Raw genomic sequence first — 26,704 nt, 5'->3', positions numbered from 1 at the left:
GCAGGGTAAACACTGGCTGCTTAATTTCTACACTGCAATTTAGATTTCAGTTTGAACACACCCCACCTAAATCTAACTCTCTCTGCACATGTTACATCTGCCCCACCTATAGTTTGGCCCAATTGCTAACTGTTTTGGTTTGCTAACAAACCTGAGTGAGGCCCTGTGGCCCAGTTGTGATGCCGGCAGATGTTTACCGCTGTGTACAGTGTATGACTGTGTCCCTGTTTCCAGAGTCCTCTCCTGGTGTGACCGAAGTGAAGTTTGAGGAAATCCCTCCTGCTGAACGTCACATGATTGTCTCCTGGGAGCAGGTAAGTGTGACATCATATTTGTGCGCCCCTGCTTCTGCTTTCAGCAGTCCTTCCCCTGCGTGTGAGGGATGGCCCCCGCCCCTGCGTGTGAGGGATGGCGCCTGCGTGTGAGGGATGGCCCCTGCGTGTGAGGGATTTGAGCAGCAAATTCGGTAGCAGTTGGGCAAAACCATGTGCACTGCAGGTGGGGCAGATGTAACATGTGCAGAGAGAGTTAGATTTGGGTGGGGTGTGTTCAAACTGAAAATTAAACTGCAGTGTAAAAATAAAGCAGCCAGTATTTACCCTGCACAGAAACAATATAACCCACCCAAATCTAACACTCTCTGCACATGTTACATCTGCCCCACCTGCAGTGCACATGGTTTTGCCCATCTGCTAACAAATTTATAACTCTGAATTACCCCCCTGGTGTACAAGGGATGGGATTGTAACTGAAAATAATACATTGGTGGAAGCCGAAAATTGCTTTATTTTCTAAACTAAGAATTATGGGTAGAAAATACTCTTCTCATTGAAGAGCCTCTTTCTTTTTCATCCACTAGGGGTCACTGGAGTACTTTTGGGATATGGACGGTTTCCGTAGAAACAGGGCACTGAATATTTAAATTTAGAACACTCCACCCCTCCATATCCCCGAGTACCTCAGTGTTTTTTCTGTGCTCGAAGTAGCAACAGGTCGTTTGTGGCTGGGTCCACAATTCTTTTGAATTTTTAATTTATTTATTTTTTCACATCCCTTTCCCCCTTCCAAAAGGCAGGGTCAGGGATAGTGCAAGCTGCTGATAGCAGCAGTGGCGTGTCGGTCCTCACTGAATGAGCTCCCTCACAGCCACACACAGATCCTCCTGCACAGGCTGGCCAGCGCTTGTACAGAAGCCCCGTCGGAGCCTCATCACGCGCTGCAGGAGTGAAGGTATGTGAACGGGGCGGTCAGCTCCCGCTGCCGCCCCGAGGTGTGGGGACATTGTTATGCACCGGGATCCCTCTGCAGACGCCCGCCGCCGGCTCCGGCCGCTGCTCTGCCCGCTCACGCTGCTCCGGCCCCCACCGCTGTACTCCCGCTGCTCACAGCACTCGATACCCGGCTCCCGCTGCTCACAGCACTTCACGATCCCCGCTCTCTGTCTTTCTGTCATTGCGCCCGATACCTGGCTCCCGCTGGCGGCCCCACACGCTGCTCTGCCCGCCGCTCTGCATCTGAAAGAGCATGCAGGGGGAAGAGGGGGCATTACCTCACGGAGGGGGGCAGTAAACGGAGATAGATAACAGAGGGGCAATAGAAGGGGGCAATACAGCGGCATAAGATAAACCTGCAGCAACAGCAGATGCTAGGCTGCAGGGGTATTTACACAGGCTTTCATAGTAACTGCACTGTGATTCTATGTGAGAGCATGGCAGCCATTTTTAACCATGCTTCCTGTGTCTTCCTCTGTGATTCCAGAACGTTCCAGTACTACATCTCTACCCCACCGGAGGCGCAGGGGTGTTAGAGGGAATTTGGGATCACATTACATAGTACTGGCCACGTGTACTGCACTTGCCCAGATATATATATATATATATATATATATATATATATATATATATATATATATATATATAGAGACACCTTAGTACTATTTTACTGAGTCGTGCAAGTGTCTGTGTTTTGTGTATTGTATTGTCTGTCGCCATAATGAGTAAGGCACCAGCAAAAACTAAAAAGCATAATTGCAAAGTCTGTAACAGTGTGTTACCGGATGGATCTACCACATGTACAGTATGTTTTGTAGATTCGGTTCAGAATACAATTTCTGCTCCGGTTTTAAAGCCAATTTCCTCCCCGAACCCTCCTTGGGAAATGCTAGCCAATGTACTGGCTGGGTTGCAATCAGAATTGACCGCCGCTCGACAGGAGCGGGAAACGGCAAGATCTGAGTCTAGGGTGAGACCGCCAGAACTACCGGAGGCCTCTCAGCCTTGCGAAAGGTCCAAATCCATTTTGGGTAGAGGGGATAAATTTCATATGTCTTATGATTTACCAGTTTCTGCTATGTTGCATTCTGACGATTCCATGCCAGACCTCACGGCACAAGAGGGTGAGGAGGGCGAAGTGGAGTCAGATGGTGAGGATTTTAACAGCTCCGGCATTGATAATCTCATCAGAGCGGTGCGTCAGTCTCTAAAGTTTACAGAAACTGAAGAGCCTCTCACAAATGATCAGGTTGTCTTTACTAAACGACAAAGAACTCAAATAAGTTTTCCTGTGTCGGAGTCTCTTAATAAGATGTTAGTGGAAACACGACAGGCTCCAGATAAACGGTTTTCTATACCTCGCAGATTTAAGTCTAGTTACCCGTTTCCAGACTCTGTGACATGTACATGGGAGAATCCACCAATAGTTGATTCGTCAGTGTCGAAGCTTACAAAGAAATTAACCATACCAGTGCCAGCGGCTACTACGCTTAAAGACCCTTCAGAAAATAGAAACTATGCTAAAGTCCATGTATGTAGCAGCAGGAGTGCTGCTGAGACCTGGCTTGGTTGGTATCTGGGTCACTAAGGCGCTCATAGTATGGATAACAGAACTTAAGTCTGCCTTACATGACGAACACCTTATACTTCTTGCTGATCAAATGTGTGAGGCTGCAGAGTATCTCTGTACAGCTTCTACTGACGTCTGTCAGCTCACTTCTCGTATTTCATCGTCGCTAGTTACGGCACGACGAGCACTCTGGCTGCGTGCTTGGCAAGCGGAGGCAGAGGTCAAACGAGGTATAGAGGCGTTACCTTACGATGGCAAGAAGTTGTTTGGTCCTGAATTGGACACATGGATTGCTGAGGCTACGGAAGGAAAGTCGGTTTTCTTACCATTGCCTCCACCGGTACCAAGAAGGAGGTACTCTGGACCTTCGTTCAAATCCTTTAGACCTCAGTCCTTTCGAGGACGTGGCAGAGGAACAGCCACGCCTGGTAGACGTGGTCGTGGACGTGGTTTCCAACAAACAAACACAAGTCGTCAGGACGCTAAGGTTACCGACAAGCCAGTGGCATGACGGGCTCCCAGCCCATCTCGGTTCTCCGATTGTGGGAGCACGCCTTCAGACGTTCCAGTTGGCGTGGTTCCAGACATCCGCGGATGGGTGGATCCGCAATTTAGTGTTAAAAGGTTACAAAATAGAGTTCGACTGTCTTCCGCCACTGCGGTTTTTCAAGACAGGATTGCCTCTGTCGGACGACAAGAGGGCGGTTCTGCAAATTGCCATTCAGTCCCTACTGGATTTAGCAGTTTTGATTCCGGTCCCTGTACACCAACAGGGTCAGGGTTATTATTCCAGTCTGTTTGTGGTACCGAAGCCGGATGGCTCAGTCAGACCAATATTGAACTTAAAGGGTCTCAATCGGTACGTAACTTACTACAGATTCAAGATGGAATCTCTCCGTTCCGTGATTGCGGGTTTAGAGCCAAAGGAATTCATGATTGCGCTAGATCTCAAGGATGCGTACTTACACATTCCGATTTGGCAGCCTCATCAGAGATTCTTGCGGTTTGCAATACGCCAGAACCATTACCAGTTTCAGGCTCTACCGTTTGGCCTATCGTCAGCGCCTCGGGTATTCACCAAAGTGATGTCTGTGATGATAGCTCATCTCAGATCCCTGGGAGTGACAATAGTTCCGTATTTAGACGATCTGCTCATCAAAGCCCCGTCTCAACAGATACTTCTCCAACATGCGCTGCTAACGTACAATGTACTGGTTCACCACGGTTGGATTGTCAACTTCAAGAAATCACATCTAATTCCGTCTCAACGCCTTCAATTCCTAGGTATGATTCTCGATACGGTCAATCAAAGAATTTACCTACCACAGCAGAAAGTACAAATTCTACGCCATCTGGTACAATTAGTGCTCAAGCCACGCACAGTGTCGGTACATTTGTGCATTCGCCTCTTAGGCACAATGGTGGCAGCTTTCGAAGCGCTTCAGTTCGGAAGATTTCACTCGCGTTTATTTCAACTGGATGTGCTCGCACAGTGGTCGGGCTCGCATCTGCAGATTCACCACAGGGTGAGGTTGTCGCCAAGGGCAAGGGTGTCTCTGCTCTGGTGGCTCAAGGAACACAATCTAACCGCAGGGAGACTGTTCGGCGGCTGGAATTGGATAATTCTAACGACGGACGCCAGTCTCAGAGGTTGGGGAGCTGTAGTTCAAAATTGTCAGCTCCAGGGTCTCTGGGCGGATCACGAGAGATTGCTGTCTATAAATGTCCTGGAACTCCGCGCAATTTACAATGCGTTACGACAAGCAGTGCACATGCTTCGGTCTCACACTGTCCAGGTGCAGTCAGACAATGCGACGGCGGTCGCATACATCAACAAACAAGGAGGAACGAGAAGCCGCATGGCAATGCGGGAAGTAGTTTGAATCCTCAATTGGGCGGAATACCACCAGGTGATATTGTCGGCAGTGTTCATTCCGGGAGTGGACAACTGGGAAGCGGATTATCTCAGTCGTCGGGATTTTCATCCAGGAGAATGGGTATTAAATCCAGAAGTGTTTCACATGTTGGTTCAGCGGTGGGGTTATCCTCAGGTGGACCTGATGGCGTCTCGACACAATCACCAGACGCTCCAGTATGTGTCCAGAACGAGAGATCCAAAGGCAGTGGCGGTGGATGCTCTCACCGTCGCGTGGCCGTACAGCCTTGTGTATCTGTTTCCACCGTTTCCGTTGCTCCCTCTGGTGCTAAAACGGATCAAAAGAGAGTCTGTCACAGTCATACTAGTGGCGCCTCATTGGCCTCGGAGAGCTTGGTTCTCTGATCTCCGCGGACTACTCGCAGACGAACCTTGGCCGCTCCCTCTACGTCCGGACTTGTTACAACAGGGTCCGTTCCTTTACCCCGATTTAGCGCGGCTGCGTTTGACGGGGTGGCTGTTGAGACCGCCCTCTTAAGAAGAGCGGGCATTCCAGAATCGATTATACCAACAATGTTACGAGCTAGGAAGCCAGTTACGGCAGCTCATTATTACAGAATTTGGCGTGCCTATAGAGGTTGGTGTGAAACTCGTAAGTTTCCGACATCATCTTTCAAGTTATCCCGTCTTCTGTTATTTCTACAGATGGGGTTGGATGGAGGACTGCGTTTATCTACACTAAAAGTGCAGGTATCTGCGTTGTCAATTTATTTTCAAAGACGATTGGCTTTATTGCCGTCGGTACACACTTTTCTGCAGGGTGTCCTCAGAGTACAGCCTCCATTCATTCCACCTACAGCGCCATGGGACTTGAATCTGGTTTTAGATTTCTTACAGTCTTCATATTTTGAACCCTTACAGCAAGTGGATATAAAGTTTCTCACTTGGAAAACAATTTTTCTTCTAGCCTTAGCTTCGGCAAGGCGTGTTTCAGATTTGGGGGCCTTGTCATGCAAGCCACCGTATTTGGTGTTTCATGATGACAGAGCGGAACTTGGGACGAATCCCGCTTTCTTACCAAAGGTAGTGTCATCTTTTCACATCAATCAACCAATAGTGGTTCCTGTGTTGACAGCACATTCTGGAACTCTGGATGTAGTACGCGCATTACGCGTTTATGTATCCCGAACGTCTTCAGTTCGTAAGACGGATACGTTGTTTGTTCTCTATGATGCTGCCAAGATGGGTTGGCCAGCGTCTAAACAAACCTTATCCAGATGGATAAAACTGACCATACGTCAGGCTTACCTTCATGCTAGGTTACAGCCGCCTACATCAGTAACAGCTCATTCCACACGTTCTGTGGGAACTTCATGGGCAGCTGGTCGGGGAGCTTCTACGACGCAGCTTTGCCGTGCGGCTACATGGTCTTCAGTGCACACGTTTGTGCGCTTTTACAAGTTTGATACGTTTGCGGCATCAGCATCTAGCTTTGGCCGCCTAGTGTTACAGGTGCCAAACAGCTCTCCCGCCCACGGGGGAAGCTTTGGTACGTCCCAAGAGTACTCCAGTGACCCCTAGTGGATGAAAAAGAAAATAGGATTTTGGTACTTACCAGGTAAATCCTTTTCTTTGAATCCATAGGGGGCACTGGACGCCCACCCAGAGCAGTTTTACCTGGTTTGTGGTAAGTTCAGGGGATCTTATGGTAACACACTCTCACCGACTGGTTCACATTATCAAGTACTGGTTATGGTGTCAACTGTTTAGTTGTCAGTAAAGTTATGTGTCAACTTTGTTGTTGTCCGTTATGTTATATGTAATACTCCATTGTCAACCTCTCTATAGTTCCTGTTCGGCTCAGTAAAAAACACTGAGGTACTCGGGGATATGGAGGGGTGGAGTGTTCTAAATTTAAATATTCAGTGCCCTGTTCCTACGGAAATCGTCCATATCCCAGGAGTACTCCAGTGCCCCCTATGGATTCAAAGAAAAGGATTTACCTGGTAAGTACCAAAATCCTATTTTTTTATCTACCTGAGAAACCGCGGCCCAACCACGCGGTGTCTCGCTGTGACAGAATATATCCTGGTCAGTAAGAAGACAGGCAGCGGTCGTCTGTTCCTTATGTGTCTTAATGTGACTTGTCCTCTCTATGGGGGTCATTCCGAGTTGTTCGCTCGCAAGCTGCTTTTACCAGCTTTGCACACGCTAAGCCGCCGCCTACTGGGAGTGAATCTTAGCTTATCAAAATTGCGAACAAAAGATTCGCAATATTGCGAAAAGACTTCTCTGTGCAGTTTCTGAGTAGCTCGAGACTTACTCTGCCAGTGCGATCAGTTCAGTGCTTGTCGTTCCTGGTTTGACGTCACAAACACACCCAGCGTTCGCCCAGACACTCCTCCATTTCTCCAGCCACTCCCGCGTTTTACCCAGAAACTGTAGCGTTTTTTCACACACTCCCATAAAATGGCCAGTTTCCGCCCAGAAACACCCACTTCCTGTCAATCACATTACGATCACCAGAACGAAGAAAAAACCTCGTAATGCCGTGAGTAAAATTCCTAACTGCATAGCAAATTTACTTGGCGCAGTCGCACTGCGGACATTGCGCATGCGCATTAGCGACTAATCGCTCCGTTGCGAGAAAAAAATAACGAGCGAACAACTCGGAATGACCCCCCATAGTGTTTAATGTGAGTATATGCCACAGGGGGGCGCAAAAGGCTCACAGTAGAGAATAATCTTGTGCAGAATAATCCATTTTCTTATATGCCTTTTATACAGTCCCCTCACTGCTTACACACTCGGTGTATTTCATACAGTCCCCTCACTACTTACACACCCGGTGTATTTCATGCAGTCTCCTCACTACTTACACACCCGGTGTATTTCATACAGTCCCCTCACTACTCACACACCCGGTGTATTTAATACAGTCTCCTCACTGCTTACACACCCGGTGTATTTCATGCAGTCTCCTCACTGCTTACACACCCGGTGTATTTCATGCAGTCTCCTCACTATTTACACACCAGGTGTACTTCATGCAGTCCCCTCACTGCTTACACACTCAGTGTATTTCATGCAGTCCCCCTCACTGCTTACACACTCGGTGTATTTCATGCAGTCCCCTCACTGCTTACACACTAGGTGTATTTCATACAGTCCCCCTCACTACTTACACACTCGGTGTATTTCATACAGTCCCCTCACTGCTTACACACCCGGTGTATTTCATGCAGTCTCCTCACTGCTTACACACCCGGTGTATTTCATGCAGTCTCCTCACTATTTACACACCAGGTGTACTTCATGCAGTCCCCTCACTGCTTACACACTCAGTGTATTTCATGCAGTCCCCCTCACTGCTTACACACTCGGTGTATTTCATGCAGTCCCCTCACTGCTTACACACTAGGTGTATTTCATACAGTCCCCCTCACTACTTACACACTCGGTGTATTTCATACAGTCCCCTCACTGCTTACACACCCGGTGTATTTCATGCAGTCTCCTCACTGCTTACACACCCGGTGTATTTCATGCAGTCTCCTCACTATTTACACACCAGGTGTACTTCATGCAGTCCCCTCACTGCTTACACACCCGGTGTATTTCATGCAGTCTCCTCACTATTTACACACCAGGTGTACTTCATGCAGTCCCCTCACTGCTTACACACTCAGTGTATTTCATGCAGTCCCCCTCACTGCTTACACACTCGGTGTATTTCATGCAGTCCCCTCACTGCTTACACACTAGGTGTATTTCATACAGTCCCCCTCACTACTTACACACTCGGTGTATTTCATACAGTCCCCTCACTGCTTACACACCCGGTGTATTTCATGCAGTCTCCTCACTGCTTACACACCCGGTGTATTTCATGCAGTCTCCTCACTATTTACACACCAGGTGTACTTCATGCAGTCCCCTCACTGCTTACACACTCAGTGTATTTCATGCAGTCCCCCTCACTGCTTACACACTCGGTGTATTTCATGCAGTCCCCTCACTGCTTACACACTAGGTGTATTTCATACAGTCCCCCTCACTACTTACACACTCGGTGTATTTCATACAGTCCCCTCACTGCTTACACACCCGGTGTATTTCATGCAGTCCCCTCACTACTTACACACCCGGTGTATTTCATGCAGTCCCCTCACTACTTACACACCCGGTGTATTTCATGCAGTCTCCTCACTACTTACACACCCGGTGTATTTCATACAGTCCCCCTCACTGCTTACACACCCGGTGTATTTCATGCAGTCTCCTCACTGCTTACACACCCAATGTATTTCATGCAGTCCCCTCACTGCTTACACACCCGGTGTATTTCATACAGTCCCCCTCACTGCTTACACACCCGGTGTATTTCATGCAGTCCCCTCACTGCTTACACACCCGGTGTATTTCATGCAGTCTCCTCACTTCTTACACACCCGGGGTATTTCATACAGTCCCCTCACTACTTCATGCAACTCCCGTAACACGCCCATGTTAACATCGCCGTTGCGTGCCACTCGGAATAAGCCCCCTGTTGTGTAGATAAACACAAGCTATTGTCCTCTGTTATCAGGAGCTGTGAGCAATCGCCTCTCACAGTGCAGTTAGACATGGCGTCTGTAGTGCGCAGGGACAGAGCTCTTGTTGTTCTGCGTCATCCAGTGCAATCCAGTGACATGTTTGGTGATGAATGTTTCCTGTCTGCGCAGAAGCACTCCTGTATGTTGCCAGAGGACCTGAAGAACTTCTATCTAATGACGGACGGCTTCCAGCTTTCCTGGTCTGTGAAGCTGGACGGTGAGTTTATTGCTTATTCAGTGGAATGATAATTTGATATGACGTCCCAGCCCCCACCTGCAAATAGACGTCCTGTTTGAGAGGCTGACGCAGCGCCGATTTTTGCGCAGTTGAGCACATTTTCTTTGTACGGCGCATGCGGCGCAACGTAAGCAGTTGTAAAGACTCCTGCGTCTTACTGGTGACGCACATTCTGAGCTTGCTTAGATGATCGATGGTACAAGTTATTATTTTTTATTATTATCCTATATATATATATATATATATATATATATATATATATATATATATATTTCTCTTTCGTCCTAGAGGATGCTGGGGACTCCGTAAGGACCATGGGGTATAGACGGGCTCCGCAGGAGATAGGGCACCTAAAAAGAGCTTTGACTATGGGTGTGCACTGGCTCCTCCCTCTATGCCCCTCCTCCAGACCTCAGTTAGATCTTGTGCCCAGAGGAGAATGGGTGCACTGCAGAGAGCTCTCCAGAGTTTTCTGTGGAAAAAGAATTTTGTTAGGTTTTTTATTTTCAGGGAGTCCTGTTGGCAACAGGCTCCCTGCATCGTGGGACCGAGGAGAGAGAAGCAGAGCTGACTTGTCAAGTTGGGCACTGCTTCTAAGGCTACTGGACACCATTAGCTCCAGAGGGAGTCGGAACACAGGTCTCACCTGGGGTTCGTCCCGGAGCCGCGCCGCCGTCCTCCTCACAGATGCCGAAGATAGAAGCCGGATAGAGAAGGCAGAAGACATCTTAGGCGGCAGAAGACATCAGATCTTCATGAGGTAAGGTGCGCAGCGGTAAGCTGCGCGCCATTGCTCCCAGTCACACACACACAAGCAGGCACTGAAGGGTGCAGGGCGCAGGGGGGGGCGCCCTGGGCAGCAATATTCCTCATTTTGGCATGAATAAACATGGATTAGGCTGTGGCACAGTAAATCCGGTAACCCCCGCCATTTTTTCTATACAAAGTTGATGGGACCGAAGCCTGCCGTCAGGTGGGCGGGGCTTGATCCTCAGCACTTACCAGCGCCATTTTCTCCACAGAGACTGCATGAGGAAACGCTGGCTCCCTGTTCTCTCCCCTGCTGAGCTTCACAGGCTGGAAAAAAGAGGAGGGGGGCACATTGGCGACGCAGTGAGTGGAGATTACAATTATATACATATAACAGCGCTATCTGGTCATATATTCCAGTGTTTTTAAGCGCTGGGTGTGTGCTGGCATACTATCTCTCTGTCTCTCCTAAGGGCCTGGTTGGGGTTTTGTCCCCTTATAGGTAACTCCCTGTGTGTGGGGGGTGTCGGTACGTGTGTGTCAACATGTCTGAGGCGGAAGGCTTCTCCAAGGAGGAGGTGGAGCAAATGAGTGGTGTGTCCCCGTCGGTTGTGCCGACTCCAGATTGGATGGATATGTGGCATACGTTGCATGCAAGTGTGACATCTTTACATAAAAGGCTTTATAAGGCTGGTTTAGGGGGGACATCAGGCGGTCAATCCTCAGATTGGACCGACTCACAGGGCCCGTCGGGGTCTCAAAAGCGCCCCTTAACACAAGACACTACTACCGACACGGATTCTGATTCCAGTGTCGACTATGACGAAGTAAAATTGCACCCTAGGGTGACTAAAACCACTCAGTGCATGATTGTGGCAATAAGGGATGTGTTGCATATTGTGGATGAACCCTCGGTCCCCGACACAAGGGTACACATGTTTAAGGAAAAGATACAGATTATTAATTTTCCCACATCTCATGAATTAAATGAGTTCTTTGGAAAAGCTTGGGAGACTCCGGATAAGAGACTGCAGATCCCCAAAAGAATTTTTATGGCATACCCTTTCCCTAAGCAGGACAGGGAGATTTGGGAATCACCCCCCACTGTGGACAAGGCCCTGACGCGCTTGTCCAAGAAAGTGGCGCTACCGTCTCCTGACACAGCGGCCCTTAAGGACCCTGCAGATCGCAGGCAAGAAACTACATTAAAGGGTATTTATTCTCATACGGGTGCTGTGTTAAGACCGACAATTGCGTCGGCATGGGTGTGTAGCGCAATTGCAGCTTGAACAGATGAGCTGACAGATCAATTTGATACTATGGATAAGGATACTATATTCCTAACTCTAGCCCATATAAAAGACGCAGTCTTATTTATGAGGGATGCTCAAAGGGACATTGGATTGCTAGCTTCCAGGGCCAATGCCATGTCTATCTCAGCGAGAAGATCCTTATGGACTCGCCAATGGACGGGTGATGCGGATTCCAAAAAACATATGGAAGTACTACCCTATAAGGGTGATGTATTGTTTGGGGATGGGCTGACGGACCTGGTTTCCACAGCTACAGCAGGTAAATCTAATTTTTTACCATATATTCCCCAACAGCAAAAGAAAGCAACACCCTATCAGATGCAGTCCTTTCGGTCGCACAAGTCCAAAAGAGGTCGGGGATCCTCTTTCCTCGCCAGAGGTAAGGGCAGAGGCAAGAGAGCACCTGCTTCGGCAGGTGCCCAGGAACAAAAGTCCTCCCCGGCTGCTCCAAAACCCACAGCATGACGCTGGGACTCCCCTGAGGGAGTCCGTACCAGTGGGGGCACGTCTTCGACTTTTCAGTCAAGCCTGGGTCAGTTCGGACCTGAATCCCTGGGTGTTGGAAATAGTTTCCCAGGGTTACAAATTGGAATTCGAGGATGTGCCCCCGCGCCGATTTTTCAAATCGGCCCTACCAGCTTCCACATCGGAAAGGGATGTAGTGTTAGCTGCAATTCAAACGCTGTGTATACAGCAAGTGATAATCAAGGTTCCCCTGCACCAGCAGGTAAGAGGTTACTATTTAACCCTATTTGTGGTCCCGAAACCGGATGGTACGGTCAGACCGATTTTAAATCTGAAATCCCTAAACCTGTACATAAAAAGATTCAAATTCAAAATGGAATCCCTCGGAGCAATAATAGCCAACATGGAGGAGGGGGAGTTTATGGTGTCTCTGGACATAAAAGATGCGTACCTTCATGTCCCCAGATATGCCCCCCATCAGGAATACCTGAGATTCGCTGTACAGGATTGTCATTACCAATTTCAGACGTTGCCGTTTGGACTTTCCACGGCCCCGAGGATTTTCACCAAAATAATGGCGGAAATGATGGTGGTCCTGCGCAAGCATGGAGTCACAATTATCCCATACTTGGACGATCTCCTGATAAAAGCGAGATCAATGGAGAAATTGCTGAGCAGTGTGGCGCTCTCTCTGAGAGTGCTCCAGCAACACGGTTGGATTCTAAATCTACCAAAGTCACAGTTGATTCCGACAACTCGACTACCGTTCCTAGGTATGATACTGGAAACGGAACAAATGAAGGTCTTTCTCCCAATAGAGAAGGCCCAAGACATCCAGAACATGGTCAGAGAACTGCTAAAACCGAAAAGGGTGTCAGTTCACCAATGCACTCGAGTTCTGGGAAAAATGGTGGTGGCCTACGAGGCCATTCCCTTCGGAAGGTTCCATGCAAGGACTTTTCAATGGGACCTTCTGGACAAGTGGTCAGGGTCCCATCTGCACTTACATCGGAAAATAACTCTGTCCCCAGGAACCAGAGTGTCCCTCCTGTGGTGGTTGCAAAGTGCTCACCTGCTGGAGGGTCGCCGGTTCGGGATTCAGGACTGGATCCTGGTTACCACGGACGCGAGCCTCCGAGGATGGGGAGCGGTCACACAGGGAAAGACTTTTCAGGGTCTTTGGTCAGACCAGGAGTCCTGTCTACACATCAATGTGTTGGAACTCAGGGCCATTTACAACGGCCTTCGACAAGCGGAGAGTTTTCTTCTAAACCTACCGGTTCTGATTCAATCAGACAATGTCACAGCAGTGGCTCATGTGAACCGCCAAGGCGGGACAAGAAGCAGAGTCGCGATGGCGGAAGCCACAAGGATTCTTCGCTGGGCGGAAAATCATGTAAGCGCTCTGTCGGCTGTCTTCATTCCGGGAGTAGACAACTGGGAAGCAGACTTCCTCAGCAGACACGATCTCCATCCAGGAGAGTGGGGACTTCATCAAGAAGTCTTTGCAGACGTAACACGTCTTTGGGGAACCCCTGAAATAGACATGATGGCATCACGCCTCAACAAAAAACTTCGGAGGTATTGCGCAAGGTCTCGGGACCCTCAGGCAGTAGCAGTAGACGCACTGGTAACACCGTGGGTGTTCGAATCGGTCTACGTGTTTCCTCCTCTTCCTCTCATCACGAAAGTGTTGAGGATCATAAGACGAAGAAGAGTACAGACGATACTCGCTGTCCCAGACTGGCCTCGAAGGGCCTGGTGCTCGGATCTACAAGAGATGCTCACAGGAGACCCCTGGCCTCTTCCTCTGAGGGAAGACCTGTTGCAGCAGGGGCCCTGTGTATTTCAAGACTTACCGCGGTTACGTTTGACGGCATGGCGGTTGAACGCTGAATCCTAGCAAAAAAGGGGATTCCGGAAGAGGTCATCCCTACTTTAATAAAGGCTAGGAAGGAGGTGACGATAAAACATTATCACCGTATCTGGCGAAAGTATGTGTCTTGGTGTGAGACCAAGAATGCACCTACGGAAGATTTTCATCTGGGTCGTTTTCTCCACTTCCTACAGACAAGAGTGGATATGGGCCTGAAATTAGGCTCGGTTAAGGTACAGATTTCGGCCCTCTCGATTTTCTTTCAGAAGGCATTGGCTTCTCTTCCAGAAGTCCAGACGTTTGTAAAGGGAGTGCTGCACATCCAGCCCCCTTTTGTGCCTCCAGTGGCACCATGGGACCTGAACGTGGTGTTGCAGTTCCTAAAATCACACTGGTTTGAACCGCTTAACAAGGTTGAGTTGAAATTTCTTACTTGGAAGGTGGTCATGTTGTTGGCCTTAGCATCAGCAAGGCGAGTGTCAGAATTGGCGGCTCTCTCACACAAGAGCCCCTACTTGATTTATCATGTGGATCACGCTGAATTGAGGACACGTCCGCAATTTTTGCCTAAAGTGGTTTCTTCGTTCCATATGAATCAACCTATTGTGGTGCCTGTGGCTACCGGTGACCTGGAGGATTCCAGATCCCTAGAAGTAGTCAGGGCCTTAAAGATTTATGTAGCCAGGACGGCTAGAATTAGGAAAACAGAGGCTCTGTTTGTCCTGTATGCGGCCAATAAGATTGGCACTCCTGCTTCAAAGCAGACTATTGCTCGCTGGATCTGTAATACGATTCAGCAGGCTCACTCTACGGCTGGATTGCCGGTATCAAATTCGGTTAAGGCCCATTCCACTAGGAAGGTGGGCTCTTCTTGGGCGGCTGCCCGAGGCGTCTCGGCATTACAACTTTGCAGAGCGGCGACTTGGTCGGGGTCAAACACTTTTGCTAAATTCTACAAGTTTGATACCCTGGCTGATGAGGACCTAGCGTTTGCTCAGTCGGTGCTGCAGAGTCATACGCACTCTCCCGCCCGATTGGATGCTTTGGTATAAACCCCATGGTCCTTACGGAGTCCCCAGCATCCTCTAGGACGAAAGAGAAAATAAGATTTTAAACCTACCGGTAAATCTATTTCTCCTAGTCCGTAGAGGATGCTGGGCGCCCGTCCCAGTGCGGAAACTCTGCAAGACTTGTATATAGTTGTTGCTTACATAAGGGTTATGTTACAGTTGACATCGGTCTAGGATCGTTACTGTTATTTTTGTTCATACTGTTAACTGGTTATGTATGTTCCAGGTTACATGGTATGATTGGTGTGGGCTGGTATGAATCTTGCCCTTGGATTGCTAAATCCTGCCTTGTATTGTCCATCTCCTCTGGGCACAGTTCTCTAACTGAGGTCTGGAGGAGGGGCATAGAGGGAGGAGCCAGTGCACACCCATAGTCAAAGTTCTTTTTAGGTGCCCTATCTCCTGCGGAGCCCATCTATACCCCATGGTCCTTACGGAGTCCCCAGCATCCTCTACGGACTAGGAGAAATAGATTTAATATATATATATATATATTTCTCTAACGTCCTAAGTGGATGCTGGGGACTCCGTAAGGACCATGGGGAATAGCGGCTCCGCAGGAGACTGGGCACAAAAGTAAAGCTTTAGAACTACCTGGTGTGCACTGGCTCCTCCCCCTATGACCCTCCTCCAAGCCTCAGTTAGATTTTTGTGCCCGAACGAGAAGGGTGCACACTAGGTGGCTCTCCTGAGCTGCTTAGTGAAAAGTTTAGTTTTAGGTTTTTTATGTTCAGTGAGACCTGCTGGCAACAGGCTCACTGCATCGAGGGACTAAGGGGAGAAGAAGCGAACTCACCTGCGTGCAGAGTGGATTGGGCTTCTTAGGCTACTGGACATTAGCTCCAGAGGGACCGATCACAGGCCCAGCCATGGATAGGTCCCAGAGCCGCGCCGCCGGCCCCCTTACAGAGCCAGAAGACAGAAGAGGTCCGGAAGATCGGCGGCAGAAGACGTCCTGTCTTCAACAAGGTAGCGCACAGCACTGCAGCTGTGCGCCATTGCTCTCAGCACACTTCACACTCCGGTCACTGAGGGTGCAGGGCGCTGGGGGGGGCGCCCTGAGACGCAATAAAAACACCTTGGATGGCAAAAAAATGCATCACATATAGCTCCTGGGCTATATGGATGAATTTAACCCCTACCAGAATACACAGAAAAACGGGAGATAAGGCCGCCGAGAAGGGGGCGGAGCCTATCTCCTCAGCACACTGGCGCCATTTTCCCTCACAGCTCCGTTGGAGGGAAGCTCCCTGGCTCTCCCCTGCAGTCACTACACTACAGAAAGGGTTAAAAAAGAGAGGGGGGCACTAATTACGCGCAGTATTAAAAATACAGCAGCTATAAGGGGAAAAACACTTATATAAGGTTATCCCTGTATATATATATAGCGCTCTGGTGTGTGCTGGCAAACTTTCCCTCTGTCTCCCCAAAGGGCTAGTGGGGTCCTGTCCTCTATCAGAGCATTCCCTGTGTGTGTGCTGTGTGTCGGTACGTTTGTGTCGACATGTATGAGGAGATAAATGATGTGGAGACGGAGCAGATTGCCTGTAATAGTGATGTCACCCCCTAGGGGGTCGACACCTGAGTGGATGAATTGTTGGAAGGAATTACGTGACAGTGTCAGCTCTGTATAAAAGACAGTGGTTGACATGAGACAGCCGGCTACTCAGCTTGTGCCTGTCCAGACGTCTCATAGGCCGTCAGGGGCTCTAAAGCGCCCGTTACCTCAGATGGCAGATATAGACGCCGACACGGATACTGACTCCAGTGTCGACGGTGAAGAGACAAATGTGACTTCCAGTAGGGCCACACGTTACATGATTGAGGCAATGAAAAATGTTTTACACATTTCTGATAATACGAGTACCACCAAAAAGGGGTATTATGTTCGGTGAGGAAAAACTACCTGTAGTTTTCCTGAATCTGAGAAATTAAATGAGGTGTGTGATGATGCGTGGGTTTCCCCCGATAACAACTGATAATTTCTAAAATGTTATTGGCATTATATCCTTTCCCGCCAGAGGTTAGGGTGCGTTGGGAAACACCCCCTAGGGTGGATAAAGCGCTCACACGCTTGTAAGAACAAGGGCTCTACCCTCTCCTGAGATGGCCGCCCTTAAGGATCCTGCTGATAGAAAGCAGGAGGGTATCCTAAAATGTATTTACACACATACTGGTGTTATACTGCGACCAGCAATCGCCTCAGCCTGGATGTGCAGTGCTGGGTTGGCGTGGTCGGATTCCCTGACTGAAAATATTGATACCCTAGATAGGGACAGTATATTATTGCCTATAAAAAGATGCATTTCTATATATGCGTGATGCACAGCGGAATATTTGCCGACTGGCATCAAGTCTAAGTGCGTTGTCCATTTCTGCCAGTAGAGGGTTATGGACACGACAGTGGTCAGGTGATGCGGATTCCAAACGGCATTTGGAAGTATTGCCTTATTAAGGGGAGGAGTTATTTGGGGTCGGTCTTTCAGACCTGGTGGCCACGGCAACAGCTGGGAAATCCACGTTTGTACCCCAGGTCGCCTCTCAACATAAGAAGACGCCGTATTATCAGGCGCAGTCCTTTCGTGGGCAAGCGGGCAAAAGGTTCCTCATTTCTGGCCCGTGACAGAGGGAGAGGAAAAAGGCTGCAGAAATCAGCCAGTTCCCAGGAACAGAAGCCCTCTCCCGCCTCTGCCAAGCCCTCAATATGACGCTGGGGCTTTACAAGCAGAATCAGGCACGGTGGGGGCCCGTCTCAATGAATTTCAGCGCGCAGTGGGCTCACTCGCAAGTAGACCCCTGGATCCTTCAGGTGATATCTCAGGGGTACAAATTGGAATTCGAGACGTCTCCCCCTCGCCGCTTCCTAAAGTCGGCTTTACCGATGTCTCCTTCTGACAGGGAGGCAGTTTTGGAAGCCATTCACAAGCTGTATTCCCAGCAGGTGATAATCAAGGTACCCCTCCTGCAACAGGGAACGGGGTATTATTCCACACTGTTGTGGTACCGAAGCCGGACGGCTCAGTGAGACCGATTCTAAATCTAAAATCTTGAACACTTACATACGGAGGTTCAAATTCAAGATTGAGTCACTCAGAGCAGTGATTGCGAACCTGGAAGAAGGGGAGTACATGATGTCTCGGGACATCAAGGATGCTTACCTTCATGTCTCAATTTACCCTTCTCACCAAGGGTACCTCAGGTTTATGGTACAGAACTGTCACTATCAGTTTCAGACGCTGCCGTATGGATGGTCCACGGCACCCCGGGTCTTTACCAAGGTAATGGCCGAAATGATGATACTCCTTCGAATGAAGGGAATTTTAGTTATCCCTTACTTGGACGATTCCCTGATAAGGGTAAGATCCAGGGAACAGTTGGAGGTCGGTGTAGCACTATCTCAGGTAGTGTTGCGGCAGCACGATTGGATTCTCAATATTCCAAAATCGCAGCTGATTCCGACGACTCGTCTTCTGTTCCTAGGGATGATCCTGGACACAGTCCAGAAAAAGGTGTTTCTCCCGGAGGAGAAAGTCAGGGAGTTATCCGAGCTAGTCGGGAACCTCCTATAACCGAGCCAAGTCTCAGTACATCAATGAAATGGTTCTGGGAAAAATGGTGGCTTCCTACGAAGCAATCCCATTCGGCAGATTCCACGCGAAAACTTTCCAGTGGGACCTGCTGGACAAATGGTCCGGGTCGCATCTTCAGATGCATCAGCGGATAACCCTGTCACCAAGCACAAGGGTGTCTCTCCTGTGGTGGTTGCAGAGTGCTCATCTTCTAGAGGGCCGCACATTCAGGACTGGGTCCTGGTGACCACGGATGCCAGCCTGCGAGGCTGGGGAGCAGTCACACAGGGAAGGAATTTCCAGAGCTTATGGTCAAGCCTGGAGACATCACTTCACATAAATATCCTGAAACTAAGGGCCATTTACAATGCTCTAAGCTCAGCTAGACCTCTGCTTCAAGGTCACCCGGAGTTGATCCATTCGGACAACATCACGGCAGTCACCCACGTAAACAGACAGGGTGACACAAGAAGCAGGAGGGCAATGGCAGAAGCTGCAAGGATTCTTCGCTGGGCGGAAAATCATGTGATAGCACTGTCAGCAGTATTCATTCCGGGAGTGGACAACTGGGAAGCAGACTTCCTCAGCAGACACGACCTCCACCCGGGAGAGTGGGGACTTCACCCAGAAGTCTTCCACATGTTTATAAAACTCGACAAGTATTGCGCCAGGTCAAGGGACCCTCAGGCAATAGCTGTGGACGCTCTGGTAACACAGTGGGTGTACCAGTCAGTGTATGTGTTCCCTCCTCTGCCTCTCATACCCAAGGTACTGAGAATTATAAGATGGAGAGGAGTAAGCACTATATTCGTGGCTCCGGATTGGCCAAGAAGGACTTGGTAACCGGAACTTCAAGAGATGATCACGGAGGATCCGTGGCCTCTACCTCTAAGAAGGGACCTGCTCCAGCAAGGACCCTGTCTGTTCCAAGACTTACCGCGGCTGCGTTTGACGGCATGGCGGTTGAACGCCGGATCCTGAAGGAGAAAGGCATTCCGGATGAAGTCATTCCTATCCTGATCAAAGCCAGGAAAGATATAACCGCAAAACATTATCACCGCATTTGGCGAAAATATGTTGCGTGGTGCGAGGCCAGTAAGGCCCCGACGGAGGAATTTTCAACTAGGTCGATTCCTACATTTCCTGCAAACAGGAGTGTCTATGGGCCTGAAATGGGGGTCCATTAAGGTTCAAATTTCGGCCCTGTCAATTTTCTTCCAAAAAGAACTAGCTTCAGTCCCTGAAGTTCAGACGTTTGTGAAAGGGGTACTGTATATACAGCCTCCTTTTGTGCCTCCAGTGGCACCTTGGGATCTAAATGTAGTTTTTGGGTTCCAAAAGTCACATTGGTTTGAACCACTTAAATATGTGGAGTTAAAATATCTCACATGGAAAGTGGTCATGCTGTTGGCCCTGGCCTGGGCCAGGTGCGTGTCAGAATTGGCGGCTTTATCCTGTAAAAGCCCTCATCTGATTTTCCATTCGGACAGGGCGGAATTGAAGACTTGTCCTCAGTTTCTCCCTAAGGTGGTTTTCAGCGTTTCACCTGAATCAACCTATTGTGGTGCCTGCGGCTACTAGGGACTTGGAGGACTCCAAATTGCTAGACGTTGTCAGAGCCCTGGAAATATAGGTTTCCAGGACGGCTGGAGTCAGAAAATCTGACTCGTTGTTTATTCTGTATGCACCCAACAAGCTGGGTGCTCCTGCTTCTAAGCAGACTATTGCTCGTTGGATTTGTAGTACAATTCAGCTTGCACATTCTGTGGCAGGCCTGCCACAGCCAAAATCTGTAAAAGCCCATTCCACAAGGAAGGTGGGCTCATCTTGGGCGGCTGCCCGAGGGGTCTCGGCTTTACAACTTTGCCGAGCAGCTACTTGGTCAGGAGCAAATACGTTTGTAAAATTCTACAAATTTGATACCCTGGCTGAGGAGTACCTGGAGTTCTCTCATTTGGTGCTGCAGAGTCATCCGCACTCTCCCGCCCATTTGGGAGCTTTGGTATAATCCCCATGGTCCTTACGGAGTCCCCAGCATCCACTTAGGACGTTAGAGAAAATAAGAATTTACTTACCGATAATTCTATTTCTCGTAGTCCGTAGTGGATGCTGGGCGCCCATCCCAAGTGCGGATTGTCTGCAATACTGGTACATAGTTATTGTTACCAAAAAATCGGGTTATTGCTGTAGTGAGCCATCTTTTCTAGAGGCTCCTCTGTTATCATGCTGTTAACTGGGTTTAGATCACAAGTTATATGGTGTGATTGGTGTGGCTGGTATGAGTCTTACCCGGGATTCAAAATCCTTCCTTATTGTGTACGCTCGTCCGGGCACAGTATCCTAACTGATGCTTGGAGGAGGGTCATAGGGGGAGGAGCCAGTGCACACCAGGTAGTTCTAAAGCTTTACTTTTGTGCCCAGTCTCCTGCGGAGCCGCTATTCCCCATGGTCCTTACGGAGTCCCCAGCATCCACTACGGACTACGAGAAATAGAATTATCGGTAAGTAAATTCTTATTATATATATATATATATATATATATATATATATATATATATATATATATATATATATATATATATATATATATATATATATATATACAGGATTATCCACCTAGTGGAGCAGATAGCACTCTCCAGACTTTACTTCAATAAATTAGCAAAAAAAGTTTTTAATGTAAAGGTAATCTCACAGTTCCAATGTAATATCTATTTCCGACGTTTCGGTCCACACCAGGACCTTTGTCAAGGAGTTACAGCGTGGTCACAGCAGTCATCATCACAGCATGGTCAGCATATTTCGTAACTGTTATTACAGAGATGTTGCCTCACCGGCCCCCATTAAGTATCCAGCTAAGGGCGCCAGTCCCGCCGCCACACTTACAGGAAGTGGGGTGGAACGCATGGCTGAGCCGCAAGCATCACTTCCTGATTCTCAGGAAGTGTGCTGCGTCCATGTGTGTGATATCGGTGCATCGGGCGCGCCGTGGAACGCAACCCGGAAGTCTGTGCTGGAGCGCACACGTCACTTCCGGGGGTTGCCGGGAGTGGGCTATAGTTCCATTATCCACAGTAGCGGTCACCGTTAGCACATGGCAATAGTACATAGATTACTTTATTAGTGAAGTGGAATACTGGTTAGCTTATCAATGGTGTATTGCATGGAGTGTAACTACTTGTAACTAATTACTGAGCAGATGTGGTACCAGCGGCGCTGGGGGGATTACCCACCGCGGTTAATTGGAGTGTATCACAGACATCATAGCAATATATAGGGTACCACATCAATAAATTAGTTTATAACACTCATGTGCATTACTGGCTAATGGGCAGATATGAGACCGGCAGTGATGGGCAGATTACCCACCGCAATCCAGCTCATATTCTGCCTCCCGCCATGATATACTTTCACAGGGCATTTAGTAAGTATAATAAGCATAACCAGTGTATCATCAAATTCCGATCTTAGCTGGGTATAATAGAGGCCGGTAAGGTCACTATATTGGTACTGTACCGCAGTACACAAAGACATAAGAAACGGTGGGACAACAGCACGCTAGGTGGGGAAACAAGAAAAATACATAATTATTCCCATAATAATTATATTATCACACACATGGACGCAGCACACTTCCTGTGAATCAGGAAGTGATGCTTGCGGCTCAGCCATGCGTTCCACCCCACTTCCTGTAAGTGTGGGGGCGGGACTGGCGCCCTTAGCTGGATACTTAATGGGTGCCGGTGAGGCAACATCTCTGTAATAACAGTTACCAAATATGCTGACCACACTGTGATGATGACTGCTGTGACCACGCTGTAACTCCTTGACAAAGGTCCTGGTGTGGACCGAAACGTCAGAAATGGATATTACATTGGAACTGTGAGATTACCTTTACATTAAAAACTTTTTTTGCTGATTTATTGAAGTAAAGTCTGGAGAGTGCTATCTGTTCCACTAGGTGGATAATCCTGTATTGTACTATGGGTACCACCTCTATGTGGGTCGGACTCTGATTGGCACCCCAGTTGTTGGCAGAGTTGCGTGAGAGTGCAGGGATTTGTATGTGTGTATGTATATATATATATATATATATATATATATATATATATATATATATATATATATATATATATATATATATATATTGGCACCACAAGGGTTCCGCAGCGTAAACAAATAATCAAAACAGGAAAGCAGCAACTTACAATTGAAGACAATATAGGACAAGTACAATATAGCTACATATCAGCAGGTGATACTGAAATAAGTATCAGATGGCAGAAAGCTGCATGATTTGTAACTAAGAGAAGGATAAGCACATGAGGCAAGAGGGCCCTGCTTGTGAGAGCTTACATTCTAAAGGGGAGGAGCAGACAGACAGGGGTGACACAGATGGGGTAAACAGTGAGCGTGGGCCACAGAGGGCTTAGGATGAAAGACGGCTGGGTTTGGTAAAGAAGTGGGTCTTGAGAGCCCGTTTGAAGTTTTGTAGAGAGGTGGAGAGTCTGATGGAGAGAGGTAAAGAATTCCAGAGAAATGGAGCAGCACGTGAGAAATCTTGGAGGTAGGAGTGGGAAGTAATCAGTCGGCAGGAGAGTCGGCGTACATTAGCAGAGCGAAGAGGACGGGTGGGAGAGTAAAGGGAGATAAGGTCAGAGATGTGAATGAGAGAGGAGTGGGTAAGGGCTTTGTAATTGAGTGTGAGAAGCTTGAATTGGATTCGGGAAGGGAAGGGGAGCCAGTGAGGGGCTAGGAGGAGAGGGGAGGCGGACATAGTATGCGTATGCCATTACAGCAGGAACGCATGTGCGACCACCTTAGAACCACACCCAGTATCTTGCAGTTTATTACTGCTATCCTGTGCAGTGTGACCCATCACCTGCTTACTGAGCAGAAATCCTCCCAGTTGGGGTTTAGTTATTTCTCTAACGTCCTAGTGGATGCTGGGGACTCCGTCAGGACCATGGGGAATAGCGGCTCCGCAGGAGACAGGGCACAAAAGCAAGCTTTTAGGATCACATGGTGTGTACTGGCTCCTCCCCCTATGACCCTCCTCCAAGCCTCAGTTAGGTTTTTGTGCCCGGCCGAGAAGGGTGCAATCTAGGTGGCTCTCTTAAAGAGTTACTTAGAAAAAGTTTTTAGGTTCTTTATTTTCAGTGAGTCCTGCTGGCAACAGGCTCACTGCATCGAGGGACTTAGGGGAGAGATTTTCAACTCACCTGCGTGCAGGATGGATTGGATTCTTAGGCTACTGGACATAGCTGCAGAGGGAGTCGGAACACAGGGCTCGCCCTGGGGTTCGTCCCGGAGCCGCGCCGCCGACCCCCCTTGCAGACGCTGAAGATGAAGAGGTCCGGAACCAGGCGGCAGAAGACTCTCAGTCTTCATCAGGTAGCGCACAGCACTGCAGCTGTGCGCCATTGTTGTCAGCACACTTCACACAGCGGTCACGGAGGGTGCAGGGCGCTGGGGGGGGCGCCCTGGGCAGCAATGTATAATACCTGTATGGCGAAAAATACATCACATATAGCCCTTGAGGCTATATGGCTGTATTTAACCCCTGCCAGATATCTAAAACTCCGGAGAAGAAGCCCGCCGAAAAGGGGGCGGGGCCTATTCTCCTCAGCACACAGCGCCATTTTCCCTCACAGAAAGGCTGGTGGGAAGGCTCCCATGCTCTCCCCTGCACTGCACTACAGAAACAGGGTTAAAACAGAGAGGGGGGGCACTGATTTGGCGATATGTATATATATTAAAATGCTATAAGGGAGGAACACTTATATAAAGGTTGTCCCTGGATAATTATAGCGTTTTGGTGTGTGCTGGCAAACTCTCCCTCTGTCTCCCCAAAGGGCTAGTGGGTCCTGTCCTCTATCAGAGCATTCCCTATGTGTGTGCTGTATGTCGGTACGTGTGTGTCGACATGTATGAGGAAAATATTGGTGAGGAGGCGGAGCAAATTGCCTGTAATGGTGATGTCACTCTCTAGGGAGTCGACACCGGAATGGATGGCTTATTCAGACCCAGACACGGACACTGATTTCAGTGTCGACGGTGAAGAAACAAACGTATTTTCTTTTAGGGCCACACGTTAAGGGCAATGAAGGAGGTGTTACATATTTCTGATACTCCAAGTACCACAAAAAAGGGTATTATGTGTGAGGTGAAAAAACTACCTGTAGTTTTTCCTGAATCAGATAAATTAAATGAAGTGTGTGATGATGCGTGGGTTTCCCCCGATAGAAAATTATTGGCGGTATACCCTTTCCCGCCAGAAGTTAAGGCGCGGTGGGAAACACCCCTCAGGGTGGATAAGGCGCTCACACGCTTATCAGAACAAGTGGCGGTACCATCTACGGATAGGGCCGTACTTAAGGAGCCAGCTGATAGGAGGCTGAAAAATATCCTAAAAAGTATACACACACATGCTGGTGTTATACTGCGACCAGCGATCGCCTCAGCCTGGATGTGCAGAGCTGAGGTGGCTTGGTCGGATTCCCTGACTAAAAATATTGATACCTTTGACAGGGACAGTATTTTATTGACTATAGAGCATTTAAAGGATGCATTTCTATATATGCGAGATGCGCAGAGGGATATTTGCACTCTGGCATCAAGAGTAAATGCGATGTCCATATCTGCAAGAAGATGTTTATGGACACGACAGTGGTCAGGTGATGCAGATTCCAAACGGCACAAAGATGTATTGCCGTATAAAGGGGAGGAGTTATTTGGGGTCGGTCCATGGGACCTGGTGGCCAGGGCAACTGCTGGAAAATCCACCGTTTTTTACCCTAAGTCACATCTCTGCAGAAAAAGACACCGTCTTTTCAGCCTCAGTCCTTTCGTCCCTATAAGAGTCATATCTGCCCAGGGATAGAGGAAAGCGAAGAAGACTGCAGCAGGCAGCCCATTCCCAGGAACAGAAGCCCTCCACCGCTTCTACCAAGTTCTCAGCATGACGCTGGGACCGTACAGGACCCCTGGATCCTACAAGTAGTATCCAAGGGGTACAGATTGGAATGTCGAGAGGTTTCCCCCCTCGCAGGTTCCTGTAGTCTGCTGTACCAATGTCTCCCTCCGACAGGGAGGCAGTATTGAAAACAATTCACAAGCTGTATTCCCAGCAGGTGATAATAAATTTACCCCTCCGACAACAAGGAAAGGGGTATTACTCCACACTATATGGTGGTACTGAAGGCTAGGTGAGACCTATTCTAAATCTGAAAAATTTGAACACTTACAAGGGTTCAAATCCAGATGGAGTCACTCAGAGCAGTGATAGCAAAGAACAAGGGGACTATATGGTGTCCCGGGACATCAGGGATGCTTACCTCCATGTCCCAAAATTTGCCTTTTCTCACCAAGGGTACCTCAGGTTCGTGGTACAGAACTGTCACTATCAGTTTCAAGACGATGCCGTTGGATTGTCCAAGGCACCCCGGGTCCTTACCAAGGTAATGACCGAAAGGAGGATTCGTCTTCAAAGAAAATGGACGACCTCCTGATAAGAACAAGGTCCAGAGAACAGTTGGAGGTCGGAGTAGCACTATCTCAAGTAGTTCTACGACAGCACGGGTGGATTCTAAATATTCCAAAACCGCAGTTGTTCCGACGACACGTCTGCTGGTCCTAGGGATGATTCTGGACACAGTCCAGAAAAAGGTGTTTCTCCCAGAGGAGAAAGCCAGGGAGTTATCCGAGCTAATCGGGATCCTCCTAAAACCAGGAAAAGTGTCAGTGCATCATTGCACAAGAGTCCTGGTAAAAATGGTGGCTTATTACGAAGCGCTTCCATTCGGCAGATTTCACGCAAGAACTCTTCAGTGGGATCTGCTGGACAAATGGTCCGGATCGCATCTTCAGATGCATCAGCGGATAACCCTATATCCAAGGACAAGGGTGTCTCTCCTGTGGTGATTACAGAGTGCTCATCTTCTAGAGGGCCGCAGATTCGGCATTCAGGATTGGATGTTCGTGACCACGGAGGCCAGCCTGAGAGGCTGGGGAGCAGTCACACAAGGAGTGTGATCAAGTCTGGAGAATTCTCTCCACATAAATATACTGGAGCTAAGAGCAAATTTATAATGCTCTAAGCTTAGCAAGAC

At 48.6% G+C, this 26,704-nt stretch overlaps 1 protein-coding gene across 1 annotated transcript in view; it reads left to right on the top strand.

The window, feature by feature from the left end:
- Positions 1-237: 237 nt before the first annotated feature.
- The window catches only part of LOC134928363 (tubulin polyglutamylase complex subunit 2-like), a 38,246-nt gene continuing 11,779 nt past the window's right edge, over positions 238-26,704 (top strand). Inside the window, exons 1-2 of the mRNA XM_063924008.1 lie at positions 238-314; positions 9,442-9,529. Of these exons, the coding sequence (XP_063780078.1) occupies positions 294-314; positions 9,442-9,529 (109 nt within the window). The 5' untranslated portion in view covers positions 238-293. The remainder of the gene's footprint in view (positions 315-9,441; positions 9,530-26,704) is intronic.

This window comes from Pseudophryne corroboree, chromosome 5, assembly GCF_028390025.1.
Source record: "Pseudophryne corroboree isolate aPseCor3 chromosome 5, aPseCor3.hap2, whole genome shotgun sequence".
NCBI lineage: Eukaryota > Metazoa > Chordata > Amphibia > Anura > Myobatrachidae > Pseudophryne > Pseudophryne corroboree.
This window is presented reverse-complemented; position numbering and strand designations above follow the sequence as displayed.